Source organism: Cheilinus undulatus, linkage group 7 (genome assembly GCF_018320785.1).
Source record: "Cheilinus undulatus linkage group 7, ASM1832078v1, whole genome shotgun sequence".
Taxonomy (NCBI): Eukaryota; Metazoa; Chordata; class Actinopteri; order Labriformes; family Labridae; genus Cheilinus; species Cheilinus undulatus.
In genome coordinates, this window is record NC_054871.1 from 17,278,671 (window position 1) to 17,300,976 (window position 22,306).

Here is a 22,306-nt window from a genome sequence, read left to right on the forward strand (position 1 = left end):
TTTTTTTTTTTTAAGCAAAGTTTGCCACTTGATTTTGACCGTAAATAAACACTCTTTCAGAGGAAAGCTAAATCCATATTCATACAATTACACAAACACAAACCTGAACAGCCGTTTAATTAGTCTGGTGTAAAACGTTTTTGTGAAAAGGGCACTAAAGATAACTTCAAATCTGTGAGAATGCTAAAATCCCTCAAGTAAAACAATCAAAACTGTTAATTGTGACTGAAAAATGCCCAAAGATGGAACAGTCACTCATATTAAGAGACTGATTTACAAAAACAAAAGCTATTGTGTTTTTACACTTTCTTCCTCTGATAAATCAATCCTAATAAAGATTGTATATGTGTAGAAACAAAACTCTTTAAATGTCAACCTTAATTAAACTTTATTTGAGTCTGTTTTAATCAGACAACAAAGTGTTACTGTAGAAAGTTTATGACATTTTTAATATAACATCTTAATTACTGCTATACCAGAAATACAAAATGTGTATCATAGCTACTATCTTAGCAAAAAAAAAAAAAACAAAACTCCAAAAACATGCCGATAAAGTGGGATATAAAACAACAGAACTACTTAATATTATTTTTTTGCTTTGGGTTTTTTCCCTAAGATGTCTCTATACAATAAAGAATCCTAGTTTGACAACAGCATTACAATAAAATCTGCTTGCAGACATCAAATTCAGCTTCAAACTTTTCCTGCTAAAATATTCATAACTTAATTTTAATCATACTTTTAGAAATTCATATTTCACATTCGATCAAATTCATCAGCAAATCCAAAACCAAACCATTCTGTGCAACATCTTTACAATGTTTTTACATTCATAAAATATATTAGAAGAAAGCATTCAGCTGAAGCGCTTATTTTCAGAGTAGTAGGCGCAGATGTGCACCATAATTCCCCCCCCGCTGCCTCACACCTCCACAGTGACCATGGGGCCGTTGCTGCTGTCCTCTAGAGGTGTTGTCTCTGTGGGGATTTTTTCAGACTCCTCTTTTTTGTCTTCCTTTCCTCCATCAGCCACATCAGGAGCGCTGTCTGCTGCACCCTGCTGGCCGGCGTTGGTAGTGCTGGCTGGCTGCTTGGTCTTTTCCTCAGCCGGCTGCTCTGCTGCTGCAGCTTCTTTGGTTTCATTTACAATCTGGACAGAGTCGGCTGCAGAGGCCTGTGCTGCTTTCACGTCCCCGTTCTGAACAGGGAAGACCCCCTCCAAGGCATCATACAAGAACTGGTACTGCTCCTGTTTGAGACAGAGGCAGAGTCAACATTTAGAGATGGTTCTGTCCTCAATGTTTAAAGTCTAAAGTTCACATTGAACCACACAAAATCAGTCACAGATATGAGCCCTTAAATCAGCTCTTAATCATTTTTCTGGAGTTTCTCTGCAGTAAAATTCTATAGTTATATGTTCCTGCTTAATTTGTGCCAGATCTTGCCAGAAACCTCCAGCACTGATACTGGCCCCCGATTTCATAGGATTCAGCACCTACTTTGTCCCTATCAAAATCTCTAAATAAATTATGTGGAAATAAAACTGTCTGTTATTTTTTTTTAATTTTGCATGTACATTGTTTTCATACTTTTATGTGGTTTAAAAATTCAATTTAAAACATTAAAGAGAGAGAAAGTAAGAGGTCACATTGAAGCCAAACCATGCAGGGATGCCTGAAGTGGGAGTCTTGTGCACTTTTTGAGAGCTAAGTTGATGTTACTGCCTGTAATGTGATTTAGTACAGCAAAAGGGGATAAAAGCAAAATGACAAGAAGACATCAAGTTTGATTTTTTTCCCCTAAATGGATGTGAGTCAGACCTGAAGGAGGTTGAAGGTTTTTTTTGGTGGAGAATTGAGGTGATAAGTAAACTGCAGCTTACCTGCTGTTTCATATAACCACTACATGGATATATTTCACATTCATGTGGGAAACCTCCTCTACCAAGTGTTTGGAAAGGACAGGACTTGTCAACGTTTTGCGAACGTTTTGTCTGTTACATTAATTCCAGACCAATCAGAGCAACAAGACAAAATGAGATAGTAGAAGTTGTAAGCTGAGCTCGACAGACGGGCACTGCCGTAGTGTATGAACAGTGTAGCTTGTTGGTGGATCAAACTCGTGCTGAGGCTGGTCGGGAGAATTGCAAAAACAGCTTTCAGTGTGGCTCTTTGCTCTTGTTTTGATAAAGAAATGTGGCCCCAGTTTTGATAAAACTACCTCTATACTATAGCCACATTGGGCTAATTGCTATACCAGTGGTAGCCAATGCTACCCAGTACAACTTAACCTCACCCATAGCTAATGCCTTGTTCTCCTTAAATGAAGCTGATTGGTCAGGTCTGTTTGCAGACCTGGTACAGTTGTTTCAGTCTGGAGCTTTACAAGATGGATTTGCGATGACAGACACGAACCTGGCCAATGCATCTGCTTTGCAAGGCTAAACAACATCATGAGAAGAACAAGGAGCATCAACCTTTAAGCCAAGGAAAAATAGGACAGGAGCACAGAAAAGTGGAAGCATGAGCGGGAGGGTTGGGTATAGTTTGGGTTTCTTCCAATACGGATGCTAAATCGATACTTTTTATATGGTGCCAGTGCCTAAACAGTGTCGGAACGGATACTTTTGAGGGGAAAGTTGTGTGTTGAAAGTCAGCGGGAGAATAAAAGCTGTCTGGGTATCATAAATGATTTGCAGAAATATCTTTATAAGGTGCCATTCAAACATGGGATGTAAAAGGAAGCAGATGTAACTTCACATAAATCACACAAATTCCATAACATATTTCTTGTCTCATTTAGGGGATGGGTATCAAAATGAAGTATGGATATCTGTGTTGTAATTCGGTGTGGTAGGTATTGGATATATTAGTACCAGTACCATGTTGGTACCGCTTTTCGATACTCATCCCTAATAGAAGGACAAAGGAACAGTGGCTTTTTTAAACGATAACCAGGTAAGCACATTTTCTATCATTCTCATTGTCATTCTCTGCTGGGTGGTGATAATAACCAGAAGAGTGACAAGTGTGATAATGCTGTTTTACATTTGACAACTACTTTGTGCCATCTACCTCTATCTTCTAAATCTGAAAATTAGTAAAAATATAATCTCTAGATACATTTCTTAACAATTAGCTGCTATTAAATTGTAGTTTTGTAATATCAATGTGAAAAGAGCGATCCATCCATTCTTAAATGATGCCATCCCCGTCCTTGGCGAAACATTCTTTCAAAATGAATGGCACTCAGAGGGAAATATGTGTTGTCTTTGGTGATTTAAAAGCTTAAAATATAAAAACCATATAGTTTACCTGTTACTGGGGGCCTGAATCTAGTGACTAGGCAGTGTGACATAAAAATGATCCTTTTCTGAAAAAGTATTGGCATTGTAATACTGAATTAATCAAAGTCATAGGTCTATGAGTGTCTGTTCAGACCGTCACAACCAAACTGGACAAACAGCCCCCTCTTGTGACCAGAGATGTCACACACTGACATTTCATATCTTACTTGTGTATTCTTACCAAGTTAAAGGAGTTGTATCTTAACACTGAGTGACTTGGATCTTAACTTCGCACCTGTCACAGAGGGGTCACAGGCTACAAATCAATAGGAACTCAACACTGGTCTCACATTTGACCACTTTACTCCTCACTAGTTTCAGCCCAAAGCCATGGGCCCACTCTTTAACACTCCTTTGTCATATAAGGATCACATATTATGATTTTTAAATTGTTTTGAAGAAAAAAATGCAACAAAACAACACTTGATTGCATTGCTAACACTGTTTTGTAATCTACCTAGGCCTGTTTTCACCCAAATGGAGCTGTGGTCACCCTAGAGAGCAGGAAGTGACGGTTGCTTTCAGCAATACAATTTCTGTTTCTTTATAATGAACTTTGTTTTAGATCCTCATCTCCAGGCACTACAGACGTAAATAAGCTATACAGTGAACTTCAGCCCAACAGCTGTTTTGTGCATGGTCCCAATCAAATAAATAAACTAAACTAAATGCTCAATAAAGAAAAAAATGTCTGAAAATATTCTGTAGATATTCCCTATCAATCCTATCCCAGTAGCATTCATTTTGCAGCACCCTTCAGTTTTTTTTAAATAATGTAGGCATATACAAGCATGAGTGACTTGTAACTTGTAAGAAGGAACCAACAGTGTGAGATCAGACGGCTACAGAGTGAGGAAGTCCTGTCAGAGGAACTAGACTACTGATCATTTTGCTCTTTCAGAGATATCTCTAGAAATCATAACCCTGAATCTTTATTTTTTAAAATGTATTTAACCAAGAAAACCTCATTGAGATTAAGACACTCATTTGTAAGAGTGTCCTAGCTAAGACAGGCAGCAGCAATTCACAGAGTTGAAAACATGAAAAATAAAACAACTACTGAGTCACAGATCAGAAATTCATCAGTCAAAGCTTCTACAACATGAAGCATTTTCCTCCAGTGCCTTCAATCTACTTTAAAAACAATGTAAGGAGACCAGCTCCTCAAGACTTACATTTTCTGTAACTGAAACTCCTTTAACCCATCTCAAGATGGACTTTGGATACAGATAGCAAAAATTAAATTTTGTGACAGTCACAGAGCAAAGACTGTAGCTTTAATTCTTCTTTAAATTCAAAAGGCTGTATAATGACAGTGAGAGATGTTTGTTTTCTTCCCTTTTTTATTGTAGGAGTGAGAACAAGGCTGAGAGGTAGTGCTGGATATGTGAAACACATGTGCAACCACACATCAAACCAAATATTTCTAAATCTATCTTAACATCGCTACAGGTAAACACTTTGCTGAGTGTTCCGGTTGTGAAACTGTGAAATGACAGACTGAGTTCCTCTTTCTTTCTTACCAGACTGGAGAGCATGCCCTGTCGCTCCTTGCGCAGGGTTTTGGCCACCTGAAAAATATCCACCAGCTTCTCAGTCTCAGCGCTGTCCAGCACGTTCCACAGAGCACAGAAAACCCCGGTGCGGGACGAGCCATTGCTGGTAAAAGAAAATACGGTTAAAGTTTCATGTAAATTAATGTTTGTACCATCATATAAATATAGACCTTTAACAAGAATAGGATTTAAAGAGACACCATGATTGTGTGTTTAATTACTTCCCCTTTTGTCTCGTCGATAGATGAAACAGCAAATCTACTTGCCTGAATTTGGGTAAAAAGAGTTCTTTTTCTCATTTTTTAGTGAATAAGGGTGAGTCGATCTTTCTTTCTCTGTGAACATCATAGGGGATCTGGATTGGGTTTATGTTTTGTTTTTTGTTTTTTTTGGTGATGTGCCTTTTTTTCTTTTTTTTTCAAAACAAAATGTCTTGACTTGTCCTCCTGAATGAATGCCAGTAAAGGAGAGAAGGGTGTGTTTTCTTCCAAAAAAGATTAGAGGCCTTACACTAAGTTGCACTGAGCTATCATTGTGCAAAAAATGTTTGGCTGATGTATACTCAAAAATCCCATTGCACATTTCCTGAAAGGTTGTCTTACTTGCAGTGGACCACGATGGGATTGTTCCTCTGTGATATGCTGCTGCCACAGTTGTGCTTGATTTCTTTGATCATATCTGTCAGATCCTGAGCTTTCTCTGGCACCTCTTTGCTCCCCCATTTCAGGAACTGGAAGTGTTTCACTGGCCGACTGTCTTTCCTCTGAGAAAGTGATGTGTGGTTAAAAAACTTTGACTAAGTATCAGCCACAGATAAATACTAAGGCAGTGCAGTCTTTGCTGCTGCAGTGGTACCTTGACATAGTGCAGCAACATGTTGCGGGTGGTGAAAGTTGGGGTGATGTCTGTGCCCACCACCTCTACCTCAAACTCCCCAAATGTTTTCTTGTCTTTGTCCCAGTAGGTGCAGTCAGCCTCCTTTGGACAAAAAGTCACAAAAGATTTTAAACAAATATGTTCATGAAACACTTAAAGTCATTACATTTGCATCACACTATTTTAAAGCTAGCATGCACACTATACCTTCTCTCCCTCACTACAGTCTGAAAGCATGACGATAGTGGATGCTTTCTTCTGATAAACCATGGACCAGAAGTCAGCTATGGTGTCCTGCAGAGGAGTCTGAGCAGCGATGAAGATGCGTGGGCCCCAGTAGCCCTGAGTGGAGAAGAAAAATACTCATTTATTTATGTAAAAACCCAAATAAATGTAACAAATGCTAGAAAACTATTTTTAAGTCTTGACAATTCTTTTTCAGAAACCTAGGATTTTGAATATGATGTTCCACAGGGGAGTATTTATAACTAATTCTTTGTTCCAAATGCCACTTTCTTTTAAAATTCATGTGTTAATATTTCTGTTTTAAGTTGTTGTTGTAATTGTCTTTACAATCTTGTTAGGGACCACATAAATAAAGGTTATCTACTTTCTAATTCATACCTCACCTGCATCATTATCCAATTGGCTGACAAATGTCCTTTAAACTCTATTCTAACAGCTAGATATCAAGATCTGCATCAGTACTGTGCTCTTGCTTTCAACCCCAGCATCCATCTGCTGGCTCCAACAGGAGGTTTAAGACACTCTCATCACTCCTCAGATTCTACAAGTAAAATATATCTGGGAGGAGGGATGCGGCTGGAGTCTAGATGCATAACTGTGTTCTGCTGCTTCAAGTGTGTTAACTCTTCACAAACATAAGTTGTATTTAGTTAAATGTCAGTGAAATGTAGAAATGGGATAAGCTCAAAGTTGTAGCATACATCTATATGTGAGGCATTGATGTATTTAGTTGAATCCTCATCCTCTTCATCCGATGACTCATCCTCCTCATCCTCATCAGGCTCACTGTCACGACTGCGTCCTTCGTCAAGCTTCAGCAACACTCGGTTATAGTCATCTGTCACACAAGAAATGTTATATAAATGCACGCTCTCTGTAAACATCCAAGGCACTCACTGTTTTTCAACAATTGTTTAACTGTGTAATATGATGTTAATCTGTCTTACTTAAGCAGATACTCACATGGGATGACTGATGAAGAGCGATTCTTCCCCTTGTTCTCTTCTGTAATCCCTGTGTTAAATGTCCTCCAGTTTTTAAAGCTGGGAACTCTCTGAATCACAAAAAGCCCTTTTTAATCATTAAGTCACTTACAGTGTTAAACGACAGTCTCTAATTTATGGTAACGGCACGTTAAGGGGTAAAAGTTAAAGGATATTATTGTTAAAACATTTTTAGGATATAAAATGAGGAAAAAATATGATAGAAGTGGTAAGGGATAAAAGTTTTTAAATGTTTTACATCCTTTTCAGACACATTTCAAGATACTACATAACAGCTACCATTACATACTTTTCAGTCATATCTGCTTTATTCATGGAGCACATTTTGAAATACATTAATCTAAAGTGCTGCTCGGTGAATAACAGATAAAAAAAAAATTCATAAAAGCAATAACAGCTTAAACCTAACCCTAACATATCATAAATCAGACAGCATAACAATACAGAAAGACGGAGACCACAATTCTCATGATGAATTAAAAGAAAAAGGACAAAAATAAGTTTTGTGATGGGATTTAAAAATTAGTAAGGCGGAGGACATCTTCATTCTGGGTGTTTTTTTGTCCCTTCACTTTGGGGCCATGGCTAAAATGGTGCAATAATCCCTATATAAGATTATTTAATCACCTAAAAATGAACAAAATTAGAGTGCCGTACCTCAAACTCATCTTCCATTAAGCTGGGTTCATTGTCTGGGCTTTTCTTTTTAAGCGTGCTCAAGGTGCTGTGCAGCTCAGGCAGAAGGATCTCAGTTTCTCCAAACTGGTTGTGCTCCAGCAGTGCCTGGTGAATCAGGATGTACTGGGCCTGTGGGAGGAACAATTTACTTGATCTTAGTAAGCAAACATGCCAGGAATGGAACGAAAGGCAAGGCAGTTATTGGACTGGTTTATTTCTCTAAACACAACACCTTTTTACTTCTGTAGTCACAATGAGAAGAGTCCTCCCTCTATCTACTGAACATACACACACTTTTCTAAATTTATTACACTTCCAACCCTCTGATAGGCACTAAAACATCAACATACAGCAAATGTTTAAAGGCAAATATCTGCATGTGTGCAGATATAGTATGCAGCATAAATAATCTAAATCATAGTACAGCACAAAGAATATAAATATTTCAACTAAGGCTGTCAAGATTAATCCCATTAATCGCAATCAACTACAATCTACAATTAGTGTTATTATTTTTTTATTGCAATTAACCGCATGCTTTAATGTCCCTTTCAACAAACTTTGGTTAAGCTACTACAGTATCTCCCTGCAGTCACAGTGATGTAAACGAAGTCCACCACTGATCCTTAATGTTGCATTTAATTCAGAAAGCTCACTGTAAAGAAGTCATTATCATATTATGATATAAGATAGTTACCTTTCTACTGTTTACTTATATCCTTTCAATCCATTGAAAGTTCCTTTTTCGGTGGTTAATTTGAAGTTTAAGTTTTAAATCTACCTATAAAAGCAGGTCTGTATCCAAACTATAAGTCAATCATCCTTAGTCCAAAACAGTGGAACATCCAAAAATGACCCAAAAACAGATTTAAATGTGAATAACAGAATTTTAGAATTATATAAAAAGGCTGTTACCACAGAAATCCTGAGAATAACTGCAGCTGAAAATTGTAATCTTCTGATAACCCTACTTTCAATTGATTATGACTACTGGGGCCTTTCAGGAGTAATTCAGTATCCTGAAACAGTTTCAAAGTCAGTCTTGTAGAACAAAGTGGTGCTATGATCTCCTGCTTTAAGCATTATATAAATTCTCACTTAATAAAGTATAATCGGTGTTGCTAGTTTACCTCGACTTGAACCATCAAACATCTCTGTCTGCGGAGTTTGACTACGTATCCGTAGATGTCCACTCTGCCCTCCGCATCAAGACACTCCATCATGGCATCGATGCCAATGTACGTGCCTGTCCTGCCGACCCCCGCACTGCGTGAGATAATGACGTCAGTTATGAAAATTACTACACATTTCAAGGCTAGTTTTTGAATAAAATAGTAAGACAGATGTCTGATGAGTCTTGAATTTCAATGAGACCCCCTTTTCCCTGTCATGGATGCAGTAAACCAGTATTATGAGTTTTTGAAGCAAAATAATTTGGTTAATTATATTAATGGCTGGAGTTAGACATTTGTCTACATTTCTCACAGTAAGAGCAACTCATTAAGGCAGCTTTTCAAATTAAAAGTCCAGTTTAGCATCACTAAAATGTCACGTCCATCATCCACCAGTGTTTATTTAGCATGATAAAGTTAAAATTGAGTTTAACCATCTTTCCGCACAGTGTGTATCAGTACAACAGAATACAGCTTAGCATCTAACCATATGATAGGCCAACTGCAGTTAAAGGTTTATATAGAAAGAAATCTGCAAAATGAACCATAAACCAATGGCATGGTGACAGTATAGTGTAACAGCATGACTGTAATAGATGTGCACAACTTGTTTTACTGTTAGCAGAATGTTTGTGATTTTGATACAGGCAGAAGTAAATGTTCAGCTGCCCAGAGTGGGACTATGTTCTTACCTGCAGTGGACAACAATGGGCCCACTGAAGAAGTTTTTGAATTCGTTGACACGCCGCCTCAGTTTTAGGAGGAGATGTGGCTCCCCCGGGACGCCGTGGTCAGGCCAGCTGATGAACTGGATGTGGGTTACCTCTCTCTCTGAGTTCTTATCTCTTTTCTGCAAATGGAAATGCAAGGTCCAGAACAAAAACATACAGGGAATTAGCAACAGAACATAAACACAGATGGTCAGAAAGCCTTCAATGGACATGGAAACAACTTACATTAATAAGGCTGAGACGGCGGATGGTGTAATCTGGACAGTTGTCCTCCGAGTTCAGTTTCACGATGAACTCCTCAAAGATCTCTGCCTCCTGCACCGTAGATGGCCAGTACTGTGCACACTTCACCTATTATTCCCCAAAGAGGAGAAGGATAGTAAAAAACTTATTTTCACATGTGTCACATTATTAACTATGTCCACTTTGACCCAAAAAGTCAAATATTCAGCTGAAGTTAGCAGATAGCAACAAAAACAACAACAAGATGGCATGCTCCAAGATTCCAGACAGTGTGAATTTAGGCTTAATAGGTATATGTGGTAGAGTATTTATTATTTTAGATTGTCAAGACAAAAACAAAAGTCAACAAAAAGTTAAAATTCCTTAACGTACCCTGTTTCCCTCTTCACAACGTGTCACCATAACAATGATGGATGACTGCTGCTCCCACACCATCCGCCAGAAGTCGCCGACAGTCTCGTCCTTTGGACCTTTAAAACACACATTATTATTAGATGTCTGCTGCACAAAGACATGCACATCCAGAATCAAACAAAAATCGAGTGTATAGTGTTATTTCAGGCAGGCCAATGAGTCAAGCACTGCTATAGATTTGAGATCAGCTGATCTCACATAAGCCTTCACATTCATGCTGCCTTATTTAAACTGCTCTAGCCTGGCTATGCTTTTCTGCTTCCTCTGTAAGCCACTTTTTGCAACCCTTCTCCACCCCAGCTACTCCTTTTATTGTGTTTCTGACTTAATCAGTGTCATTGATGTCTGCTCTGCTTTGGGTTTTTTGCTGCTTCTTTCCCTGCCTCAGGCTTTCTTTGCAGGCAAAGGAAAGCAGAACCTATGCTGAGGGCAGGGGAACAGCCAGGGGAATAAAGGAAGTAAGTGCAAATTAATAACTGCTAATAAAAAATATTTAATGAATATTTGTATTACCTTGAGCTGCGATGTACTTTTTTGGTTCCTTGAAGCCCTGCAAAAGGAAAACACCAGATGTTTAATAGTGTGGATTCCCAGAAATCCCCCAAACTTTATGTAGACCTCATAACTTTGATGCAAGTACATTCATTAATGCTTTCAGTGCTTTTTTATCAGTGTGTAGTTTGTTCATGTATCATCATTTCTGTGGGTGAAGCAGTAGAAGTAAAGGTAGTTGAGCATGTTTAGAATATTGTCATACATCAATGAAGCTGGCGTTGATGTAGTCACAGCCTGCCTCTCCATTTCCAGTGGTCAGCTGCACGCGGTTGTGGTCATCTAGTTTAAAACAGAAAAAAAATTACCTCTGTAGGAAATAAAATCAAAAAGACATGTAAAAAAAAAAAATATGCTGGCTTCGTAACAACATTATGTCAGAATGCTTTAGAAATATAATAACTATGCTACAGTACTACTGAGATGATAAACTTATTCAATCAACCTTTAAAATGATTGCCATCCAGCCAGTTGTGGTTACAGTTTCTTTATCAATCCAAAGGCATAAAGGCACAAATAAAAATCTGTAACAGTATAAAACAAACAAACAAAAAAACAAATCTACAAACTTGCAGTGACAGTAAACCTCCTGCTTTATCAATATAAACTTGATACCTTTCTAGGATCCCACACCTAATCTACACCCTGATATCCTTACATCTATACATGTGCTGTAGTCTAGCAGTGCTACCCTCTATACAAAAACACTACTGTAAAATGGCTAGATAATAAACCCCTACTTTGGCTCTCACTGTTGTATTTAGAAAACAGTTCATCAAGGATAAAAACTGTGATTAAAACAGATAATCACAGTCTGAACAGAACAGATGTTCTTTTTTATTCTTTGACTCAAACTAACATGGGAGGATGTCCACATAGCGGTTCTTCGGGCTGTTGCAGGACTTCTTGGCCTCTTTCACTGCATACCTGGAGAAGATTCTGGGGATGCTCTGAAAGTAGAAACATCTCACGTCAGTGTGAACAAACAGCAGCAGCAGTACCACATATATTTTTGCTTCTCTTTTATTTGCCACTTCTCCTCTAAATATACGTTAAAGTGCATTTGGATACCTGAAACTCTGCCAGGAAAAGTCTACCCTCATCAGCCAACTTCCTCTTGTAAGCGTCCAGCAGGAGCTCAGCTGCGATGGGCTCAACAGGCATCAGGTTCTCCTCATCATCTTCACAAACAAACCAGACAGGAGATGAGGCAAAAAGACCAATGCCAGGGACAGAATTTCAAACAGAGGCACTAACTTAAGAAGGATGGCATTAAGGCTGTGTGAAAATTTACACATTCTGTCTCCACTCATCAGATCTACTTTAACTACCAACATTTTAGTATCTTAAAGATCTTGTAGTCATGCATACTACAAAAAAAGTATCACAAAACTGGCAGCATTTAAATCCTCTTAGCCTACTGACTCAAAAGAAAATGCTGTCCAAAGTCACAATTTAAAATGCTAACAGAAGGCAATGTGTGCTAAGTAAATAACTGCCAGCAGAGCTATAATAGTTTATTTAAAAGTCCTATCTTCATTGAGGAAAATAGCCAACCATGAAAATAATGTGGTATTTTTGAAAGGGGGTTGTAAGAGGTTTTTGTCAGTAATAAGTTTATAGGCCACAGGAGATGAAGGTCAGCATAGCCCCTTTAGGAGAAGTCAGCATGAGTGTGGGCAGAGAAACAAGGCAATACAACAGACAGGTCATCTTCTCCATGCATTTCAGCTTAATTTAAGAAATACTCAGCTAAAAAAACAAAGTCAGGGGGCATAACTTTTTGACAAATATTTCCTGTTTAAATATTTGTCAAATTGTACACAGTTATAAATAAATCAGGCAAAATATCTGCAGCTTGATGTGTCTGGCTCCTATTCTTTTAACATCCTCTTAAAAGTATCAAATAAGATTGATTTGATTGATTTGCTCATTAAGTTTCCAGTCTTTTTGCAATTCCTTCAGGAGGAGCAACATTAGAAGTATTTTCTCCAATTTCAGTTCTGGCGTTTAGAGCCTACACACAAAAATCATCCAACATGTGTTTCAACGAACAGTCATGGGTGGGAGATTTACCCCTGCTGTCTGCAGCACTCACCATCCAGAGCTCTCTACTGTTCTGATCTCCTTCAGTTATAACAAATTATACTGAAAAACCAGAAGAACTGAATGGAAATTGTCTGAAAACTAAAGCATGTTTTTGGGCCTTGTTTTTCTTACACACAACCTATGGTCCACACAATATGTTGCCATGATCAAAACACTCTTTGTCTGCTGTAGCCATTACTGTACTGTGCTGCATCAGCTGGGCAGAGTGGACATCTACAGATACATAGTTGGCCTGTTACACTGTAGACTTATACAGCTGATCAGTGCAGGCAGAGAGATATAAGCAGTATGACTAGAAACTAGAAAAGCATTTGGAGAGCGCAGACCTACGCCATTAGCCCTATCTCCCAATGGTACAGAATCCTTTAAAAAATTCCTGGATCCAGATGGTGATCCAGATCACTCTTAAAATCTAATCAGTTCTTCCTTATGACATTTATGACATTCCCTGAAAATTTCATCAAAATCCGTCCATAACTTTTTGAGTTATGTTGCAAACGCTTCAAAAATGCTGAACTATTTCATTACAAATTTAAGGGTGCCCTATCAGATTTTTGGTGCAAAGGCCTTGGATCCACCTCTGATGGAAGTAATAAAATACTGAAGCAGTGGGAATTTGCTCATACTTAAAAAGAGCAGTGTAGACTATTTTTAAAATAAATGAAACTCCTTTCACGTTATCATGTTGGATCATGTATACACTTTCATGTTCAGATTATCTAAAATATAAATCATTTGTTAAAGTACAAGAAGAGTGCCAGTTTTACACAACTATAGACCAGTGATAGCCAACGCGTGGCTCTTTTGTGACAACTTTTTTTGACATCAGAAATGATCCATTTTAAGTCACATTAATCAGTTTTTCCCCACACTTGTACAATTTAGGGCTTTAAATGTTGAATTCAATCATCAACTGTTATTTTTTCTCTGTATATTTCCTGTAAGTCATGTGTGCAGATAATAACATGCAAGAAAAATATCACTGATTCTTGAGAAAAGGGACAAAACATGTTCTGAACTTTACTTTTACCTGAGAGGCTACAATCATTTGAAGTGGATATTTGTGTAAGTTGAGGTCTCATCTAGCAGTTATTTGTAGCAACAAATTTTTAAATTCAACACTTTTGTTTTCCAAAATATGACTTTTGTTACGGCCCCAGCTGCATCCCCTCTCCTATGTGTGAGATTAACCTCTGTGGAGTGTTCTGTGTGTGCATGTGGGTGTGTTTGTGTGAGTGTGCTGTGATCTTCAGGTAATGTCATCCACCTGTGCTGCCAGCTGAGAAGCTTGATTGGGGTGCAGCTGAGCTGAAGCAATTAGCCAATCAGAGAGGACCTGCACCTACAAACGCTCCCTGAAACAACAGTCTACGGCAGCTTGGTTCAGAATCAGCTTGCCCCTGTGCCTCTTGTCCAGATAGCCCTTGAAGTTAACTTTGAATTGTTCTAACTAGAACTTAGTGTTTGCTTTGTTAACTACAGCTGGTTATCTTTGTAAACTGTTCTTAATTAGAAATTGTTATTGTTTATGAGGTACTCGTTCACTAAGATTGGGCCAGGAATTTAGTTTAGTTTAATTCACACACACACATTCACATTAGGTTGCTTTTATTGTTTAGTCTCACTAGGATTTAGGTGTGCTGTTCCTTTTTGATATTAGATTTGGGTAGATAGAGTAGGCACTTAAGTTATCTTTATTTATTTTCACAAACTAGGAGGCTAGCTGCTAAACCTTAGTTTTAGTCCCCCTTTATATTCTTTTACAGGTAGGATCAGCATCCTCTGGTCCTTTCAGTTACCTCCTGTTTCTCACCGTTGGTAAAACAATTTTACCTCTTTTGTTATTAAATAACTTTTGGTTTAACCAATTCAATCTGGTTTTGTTATTTCCATTTTCCCCCAGGAGCCGGGTCGTAACAACTTTCTTGCTTATCATATCTTGATGTTTGTCAACTATTTAATTCATTTCATTTATTCAAGATGACTGTCAAGTTTTCAGTAATATAATACTGGTATATAGTAATGATATTTAATTTAAAAAGGCATTATTTTTACATATTTTTGTATTTTTTTCACTCATCTTTAAGATGCACCATATTAAAGTAATAATTTCCAATAAAGTTGATATTATTGTGTATAGATTAGCTGGTATTTTAACACATAAGCAGAATAAAAATGAACAGAGGACATTTTTTTGTAAACATTAACTGACAGAGAGATTCACACCCACAGGTTTTGATTGTGGCTCTTGCAAAGAGGTGCTCTGTGGTTGAACAGTTGTGAGCACCACTGATATAGACTAATACACATTCACTTCTATACAAGATTGCCAAAGAGCCAAGGTGAAGTCTACTCACTTATTGCTGTGATAAGTTTGATGTTCTCACTCATATCCCTGCAAAGATATTGGTCAAGATTAGCTGACATTTTTAAATTATATATTAAAAGTTACTGTCAACTGCAGACAAAAGAGCAGCACAAGCCCTTGTAATAGCAGTTAATTAAACACTGTAACTCTGCATGCTGTCTTCCTCAGTGCAATCACGAAAGTTCACAAAAACCAGGAGAAAAGTCAGACTCCAAACGTGCAGGAGAAGAGATGCTTACTCAGACTGTCTGCGCTTCAGAATAAAAATCTTATAGACAACCAAAAGCAGGGCCACAGATGTGAGGATGATGAGGAAGATGAGGAACCCAATTACAGCTTTGTCATTGTCTGTAAAGGAAGCCATGAGAAAAAAGATATAATATTAAAGATGCACTCTATGGGAAAACATGCAAATGTTGTACTATGTTCATTACGTTGTAAACAGCACATACAGAGAGTGTTGACTTCCTTTTTTTTCACATTGCCATAATGATCTTTGTTGACAGCAGTAACCTGGAAACACAGAATAAAAACTTTATAAGAAATTGCAATATTTTAAGAAAAAAGAAAATTAAAGCTATTAAAATACTTCTAAAAGCAAACATTTCAATCAAACAAACCTCTACGTCGTATGTAGCAAGGTAGCTCAGATCTTTGAATTCAAACTCGCATTTGCTCGTTTTATTTTCTTTCTTTATCATAAAGGCACTGCTTTGGTAAAGGCTGGCAATGTATTTCCCTCCAGGTCCATGAAATTGTCCTGAATGTTCGCAGGTCACTCTTATCACATTATTTTCAGGGTTGCTCACTGATAGTGTATGGACATCATCTGGTGCTGTGAAAAAATAACATCTTTTGCTTTACATTCAAGACTCTCAGTGTCACATGTTCAGAATAAAAGAGACTGAATACTGTCATTTGAGTCAACAGGATAAGCAACCATTAAAGCTTCTCAGAGAGATTCTACAGTTTGTGTCCATTTGAGTGAACATTTTGAACACACCAAACTTTTTACTACTCTGGCTTCATAGCTGATCTGAGCCCTGCCTGGTTAAATGTTCACCAGAAGGCTAACACCGTTGTTGCTGAGCCGTAATTTTAAGTTGCTGTTCAAAGCTGACTTAAAGCCTACACACAGTTATTTTACTTCACATTCAACAACACATTCAGTAAACACACCATCTTAGCTGACTCATAGCTGGGATGGTCTCTTCATATTTTACAGATGTTGACTGTAGTCATCTCCAAAAGAAAATGCTCTGAAACTTACTGTCACTCTTAGTCTTCAGTTGACCTGATGCTGGTTTACCAACTTTAACTTGGTCATATGTGGCCTGGGCCTGACAGACATAGTCAGTAAACGGATCCAGTCCAACAACTTCACACATGTCTCCTGTGGTCTGGACTGTAACAAAGTTAAATCAGCTGTTTTATTGTGTCTGACTGAACAATAAAGATAAAAAAAAAATCTTAAAAAAGACAAATACATCAGCAGAATGGTTAGCTGCTTAAGTTTCCTTTTTAAAAAAAATCATTCAATCTTTCCAGCAATCAACAAATCAATCTTCGCCGCTGTAGCGCTGCAAGTCAAAACTTTGGTGTACATGATGTGGTATTGGACAAGCACACCTTTTAGTTAACAAAGTTTGTGAGTTTATAGGATTGTTTAAGAATCAGTCAGCCTGTTACCGTGCAGACGTTCATATTTTTTGTTCTTTTGTGTAAAGAATATGAAGTCACTGTTTCATGGGGGCATAGGCTCTAAGGATTTATACAGGGTGTACAATGCTAGCATGAACTCAGCTTTCCCTCTATGGAGACAAACCACTGCTGGCTCATAATCATGTAAGCAACTGAGCATGGCTGTAGATTTTGACTTAACACCCAGTCAGTCCTTTGGATTTCTGTCTGTGTGCCATCGACTTCTCCACCACTGTTTCACTGAATGACATTTCAAATCATAACCCATCATCAACTTTAGTGATTCATGTTCAGAAATTTCTGATTGGAGCCGTCATCTTCAGTGACTTACTCCTATTACCTCTGTGTACGTGTAAGCTTGTGTCTAATGTCCACTCTAACTATTCAGCTAAACTGACAAGTGAAAGGATCTGCAGAAACCTTCAAGAAGTGCATTATTTATGGAAATGTCTTTTGGTATCCAATCTCTGGTGTGAGGTGGCCAGTGCACTGAAAATATTTTGGCATCTCCTGGAGAAAACCAGACTGGACTTTATCATTTCAACAGCTGTGTATCGACAGCGATACACATTTGGTTCTGTGACGACCCAGCATGAAAATACTGGTTTAACTGTGATAGAGATATCGCTCATATAGGAAGATAATGATCTGTAGATCCTGGTATCCACTATGCAGGTTTGAGATTTTCTAATTGATGCTTCAAATCTATATTTTCTTGAATTGATTCAACCACCAATTCTGACTTCATGTAAAACCCCAATTTTTCCTTGATGAATGCTCTGGGGATGGGACTTTCAAATAAACTTAAAGAAAGAGGCATCTTGGTCTCATGAACATAATCTTAAGATAATTTAATTTTCGATAAAAAGTGTTGCTGTTTTTAGCCTCTAAAAGTGAGATCAGTCCCTATATGGTAGCCAGCCACAAGGGGGCGATTGAGATACTTTAGCTGAATATGTCTGGGGCTGTTTGTCTCCATCACTGAGATTTACACTAACATGCTGTGGCATATTGGGTGATAAAAGTGCAATAAATGGGCCTTAAGTTTTGATTCTCTGTTCAGAAAACACTTGAAGTCATAAGTTGATGCAGAAAACCATTTTAGTGAAGAATGAACTGATAAGTATGTTTTTTTCATACATCACATTCACTAATAATGTCTGACAGGTTAATTTCTGTAAAATGGATCAAACCTCAAACTAGTACAGAAAAAGCTGTTTTAATTTCAGATGTTTTGAGGTTTGTTTTAATAGCTGTAGGGATTTTTAAAAAGATACCTGATGTACCACAATCTCTTTATTCCTCTGCATATTTCTGAGCTTAATAATGTTTTGAGGTCCAGATGTGGAGATGTGGGGGCCTGATATGGCTAACGAGTTGATGATCACTGATCTACAGTATCTCATCTTTAAAACTGCGTTAACTTTTTTGTATCTTTGTTTATGTTTTTTTAATCCTATGTACATTCATTCATCAGGGCAGTGATGATGTGTTCATGTTTGTTTGATAGAGCAGGCTTTTTGTCCTTGAAGCTCCTGACATGTGAGCATTTTAAATTAAAACATTCAATAAAATGTCATCACAAAAAAGGAAATCATAGTAAAATGTTAGGGAAGTGTTGCGACACTTAAATAACTTAACTTACCTTGTTTTTTACCACAACTGCAGATGACAGAAAACTTTCTATCACCTGTAAAGTTACAACTCTGGCTGCTTGTGGTCAAATTCATCTCAACAGATCTGCGGTCTGGCACTGTCCGTGGTATTTCTGTTTGAAGATCTGTAAGAACACATTAGATGTCCGTTAATTCCTACCTAATATCTGTTATATTTACAGGATCCTGGCTGATTGATGTCATGCACAGAAGCAGAGTGAATCTCAACATACCGTCACAGTCTACATAGACGTGGATAACAGATGTGTTTTTTATGTTAACATTGTTGTAGATGATCTGACCCCGACAGACATAGCTTTTGGAAGGCTCCAGCTCTGACAATTTCAATGTCCTGGGGTAGCTAAATGGACCCATTTCTGAAGAAACAAAACAAAAACATTTTATCGAAGAGTGGTGTTTGTTTCTGAGCTTTAATATTCTAGTCTACAAAAGTTTCAAACAGCAATAAAAAATCCAGCATTAAGAAGTGATCACAGAGTGGTTGAAACAATTTCTCCACCTGCTCCTATATTTCAGATTAGCTCAGGTTTACCTCAAACATTATTTTAAGTATAGAGTGTGCCAGATTGTTCTATTTCTTTGTAAATCAGCTCATTATGTTGTTACAGACAGTTTCACTTCACCTACCATGACAGCTGTAATCAACAGAGAGATTTTTACAGTTTGGAGCTGATATTGCATCAATTTTTGCAGGAAAGCCAGTTGTGATACTCTGGTTTATGTTGTTTTCATTCAAAAACTCTGGTGGAAAATACAGGAATGAAACAAATGTTAAACATAATATTTACACTGCATGTGCATGAATATACGGTAGGACTCTGCTGTTCATACCAACAGAGATGTCTTTGGTGCGGTTGAAGGAGGCGTCACAGTTTCCTGACTTGAAGGTTGTAGTCAAAGTTGTGCAGATGTCTTCACTACCAGGTTTGATGCAGAAAACTTGTGGGTCACTGGAACATTGCTTAGCTGGAACATTATTAGATGGTGAAAATGCAGAGCCAATGTCCCAGTCACTCTTGTAACAAACGTGTCCTGACATAACACAGCTACCATCTTTAACATCTTCTGCTTCTGAAACACAAAAGTGAGGCACAAAGTCAGAATGTGAATAAAAAGGAAGAAAGATGAATTCAAACAGTGGTGACTTTTGACTCACTCATTTCACTTGTGCGTTCAGTAGTTTTGTTCTGAGGGGAGTCACAAATTGTTTCATTGCCAGCACCGTCACTGAACACCACGGCATGCTTGTACTCAGTACATGGCTTCAGGAATTTGAGTTCATGTGATGAGGTTCCGCTGGAATGCTTAACGACTTTTCCCTTTCTTATCTGAGGATGGGCCGTTTCAGTAACATTTATGGTGGAGGTACCAGGGATGGAGCTTGTTATGTGAAACTGGAGGCCAAACTTTATGGTTGAGACCGTGTAGGAACCTGCACACAAAATCAACAGTTATAAAGATGCCAAAACACTTTCACTGTAAAGACCTATAGAAGTTGTAATCCAATACTGACAAACTCCAGGACTACATTATGATAGATGTGTTCAGACGTTCGTGTTCTCCACTTGAATGGTTTTGCTTAAACTAATGCCTTCTGAATCCAGGAAGCCATAAAACTCCTATTCTATGCAATTTATGACAGAAATAAACTCAATCTAGTCCAGTTAAAGTTTCTTTTTGTTCTCTATAGAGCTTTTGTTGATTCATAACAGCTCCTCAGAACTTCTTATATTTAAAATTTTAAGTATTAAACAAATGGGGAGTGCATTCATGTAGAGAAGTTCAGCTTAAAAAATGAAAAATGTGAAAGTTAGGTCATTGTAAAAGACAAATCTTAAATCTTTAATTGAAATTATGAGATAAAAAGTTGAAATCAAAAGTCATAAATATGAGTTGAGTAAAATACAACATAAAGTTACGATTTTGGAGGCACAGGTAGCCCAGTGGTATTTCGGAATTTCAAGTTTTTATCACATAATTGTGATTTTTTTCTCAAATTATTTTAACTTGAAATCCCACAATTCTGGCATTTTATCTCATATTTTTAACTTTTTATTTCAAATTATCACTTTTTTTTCATAATTCTTTTATCTCATATTTTTCTCATAATTAACTTTGAATTTATCTCAAAATTATGGCATGTAATTCAATTCTTACTTGTCATTTTTTCAACTTTTGATCTCATCATTTTGACTTGTTAATCACATAATTATATAATTTTTATTTAATAATGAAGTAATTATGACGTTTTATCTCATAATTTCAACATTTTATCTCCTAATTTCAAAACTTTTAATCTCACAGTTTTGACTCTCATAATTTTGACTTTTTTTCTTATAATTTTGACTTTATTATCACACAGTTTTGACTTTTTATCTCAAAACTTAGTTTTGACTTTGTATCATATATTTAACTTTGAATCACATGATTACAGTTCTTCAATTTGTATCTCATAATGATGACCTTTTCATATTTTCCATCTTTTTTTCTCTTATTAATTGAATTCTATTTATTTATGTATTACCTGACTCCTATTTTTTTCCATTAAAATGGCAGAAATGGGCTTTGATAGGAATGAGATGGTGTGGTCTACAGTGGATACCTGTCAGAAACCAAATTTTAACATTTACAATTATATCAGATGATGGAAAGTCTGCAAGCTCAACAGAAATGTTATGCATCCACTGTGTTTATCCTCTGTTGGCTAGAGAAAGGAGGACCTTTTTGTTGAAATGGGACAGGTATGACTCACACCTGCAACCTAATCTTCATTCCACCCTATAAAGATGCAGCCCCTGAAATGGAACAGAACTAAAGTCTCACTCAGCAGTAAATGGTGTAAGCAAGCTTTTTAACCAGTTGATGAATTTTCTTTTAAGTCTTTTGCTCTAAAAAAAGTTCCACTCTCTTGCTCCTCTTCAGCACCGCACAGAATAAAGGTCACTCAGGGTTAAATGAGCATGTCTGTGGCCGACTGCTGAAGGCTTCATATTCACATTTGAGAAAACAAAGAGCAGTGTCATAGTGGCTACAACTCTTTCTTTACAGTTTATGGCTTAAATCCTAAAGGGAAAAATGACTGGAACTAAAACTTTAAACACTTCTAACACCCCTAAACACGTCACTTACCTACATAATCTATATTTATGTACTGTGGTTGTACAGTACATAAAGCAAAGAGACACTTGATACAAAGTTTTAACATATGTTTGAAAAAAATACTACTACTCACATTGTGGACCTGGAGCTGCTGTTGGTTCTGGTGGTTTTGGGGGACCTGAAGAAGAATCAGCAAAAAAAACAAACAAAATATAAACATGTGATCACAAAACACTGAAATATTCTTCCAAAGCAACTTGTAAGTGTTTCAGTGTTCAACGTCACAGTCTTACCACCATCCTATGAGGTTAAAAAGTAGCTTTTAAATAAGAAAATTCCAACCTGTTTCGGGAGGAGCCACTGTGGTGTTGGACTCGTTTGCAGGTGAGGTCTTGTTGTGAGTGCTGATTGTCTGAGGGTCTGTTGTCTTGTTGGATGAAGGGTTTTTGGGTGAGGGCAAGGTGTCTGCAGGAGGGGTAGTGACTGCTGGATGGAGAGCAGGACGAGTCAGCGTGAAGTAGAAACACTTTGCAGC

General features: G+C 37.4%; 1 protein-coding gene across 7 annotated transcripts in view; it reads right to left on the reverse strand.

Moving 5' to 3' along the window:
• Nucleotides 1-371: 371 nt before the first annotated feature.
• The window catches only part of ptprc (protein tyrosine phosphatase receptor type C), a 33,957-nt gene continuing 12,022 nt past the window's right edge, over nt 372-22,306 (reverse strand). For 4 of the 7 annotated variants that reach the window (XM_041791022.1, XM_041791020.1, XM_041791017.1 and 1 more), the window contains 28 exons: nt 22,114-22,257; nt 21,905-21,961; nt 19,829-20,104; nt 19,504-19,743; nt 19,300-19,413; nt 18,885-19,028; nt 18,642-18,776; nt 16,566-16,700; nt 15,916-16,130; nt 15,748-15,808; nt 15,535-15,643; nt 15,285-15,322; nt 11,890-11,999; nt 11,678-11,768; nt 11,024-11,100; nt 10,780-10,816; nt 10,225-10,322; nt 9,835-9,960; nt 9,571-9,728; nt 8,837-8,972; nt 7,686-7,835; nt 6,988-7,078; nt 6,726-6,862; nt 5,986-6,120; nt 5,758-5,880; nt 5,505-5,665; nt 4,870-5,005; nt 372-1,249 (listed from right to left, as the gene is read on the reverse strand). In XM_041791022.1, coding sequence (XP_041646956.1) covers nt 923-1,249; nt 4,870-5,005; nt 5,505-5,665; nt 5,758-5,880; nt 5,986-6,120; nt 6,726-6,862; nt 6,988-7,078; nt 7,686-7,835; nt 8,837-8,972; nt 9,571-9,728; nt 9,835-9,960; nt 10,225-10,322; nt 10,780-10,816; nt 11,024-11,100; nt 11,678-11,768; nt 11,890-11,999; nt 15,285-15,322; nt 15,535-15,643; nt 15,748-15,808; nt 15,916-16,130; nt 16,566-16,700; nt 18,642-18,776; nt 18,885-19,028; nt 19,300-19,413; nt 19,504-19,743; nt 19,829-20,104; nt 21,905-21,961; nt 22,114-22,257 — 3,761 coding nt within the window. In that variant the 3' untranslated portion in view covers nt 372-922. The remainder of the gene's footprint in view (nt 1,250-4,869; nt 5,006-5,504; nt 5,666-5,757; nt 5,881-5,985; nt 6,121-6,725; nt 6,863-6,987; nt 7,079-7,685; nt 7,836-8,836; nt 8,973-9,570; nt 9,729-9,834; nt 9,961-10,224; nt 10,323-10,779; nt 10,817-11,023; nt 11,101-11,677; nt 11,769-11,889; nt 12,000-15,284; nt 15,323-15,534; nt 15,644-15,747; nt 15,809-15,915; nt 16,131-16,565; nt 16,701-18,641; nt 18,777-18,884; nt 19,029-19,299; nt 19,414-19,503; nt 19,744-19,828; nt 20,105-21,904; nt 21,962-22,113; nt 22,258-22,306) is intronic. The other 3 variants (XM_041791018.1, XM_041791019.1, XM_041791023.1) reach the window with 3 other exon arrangements.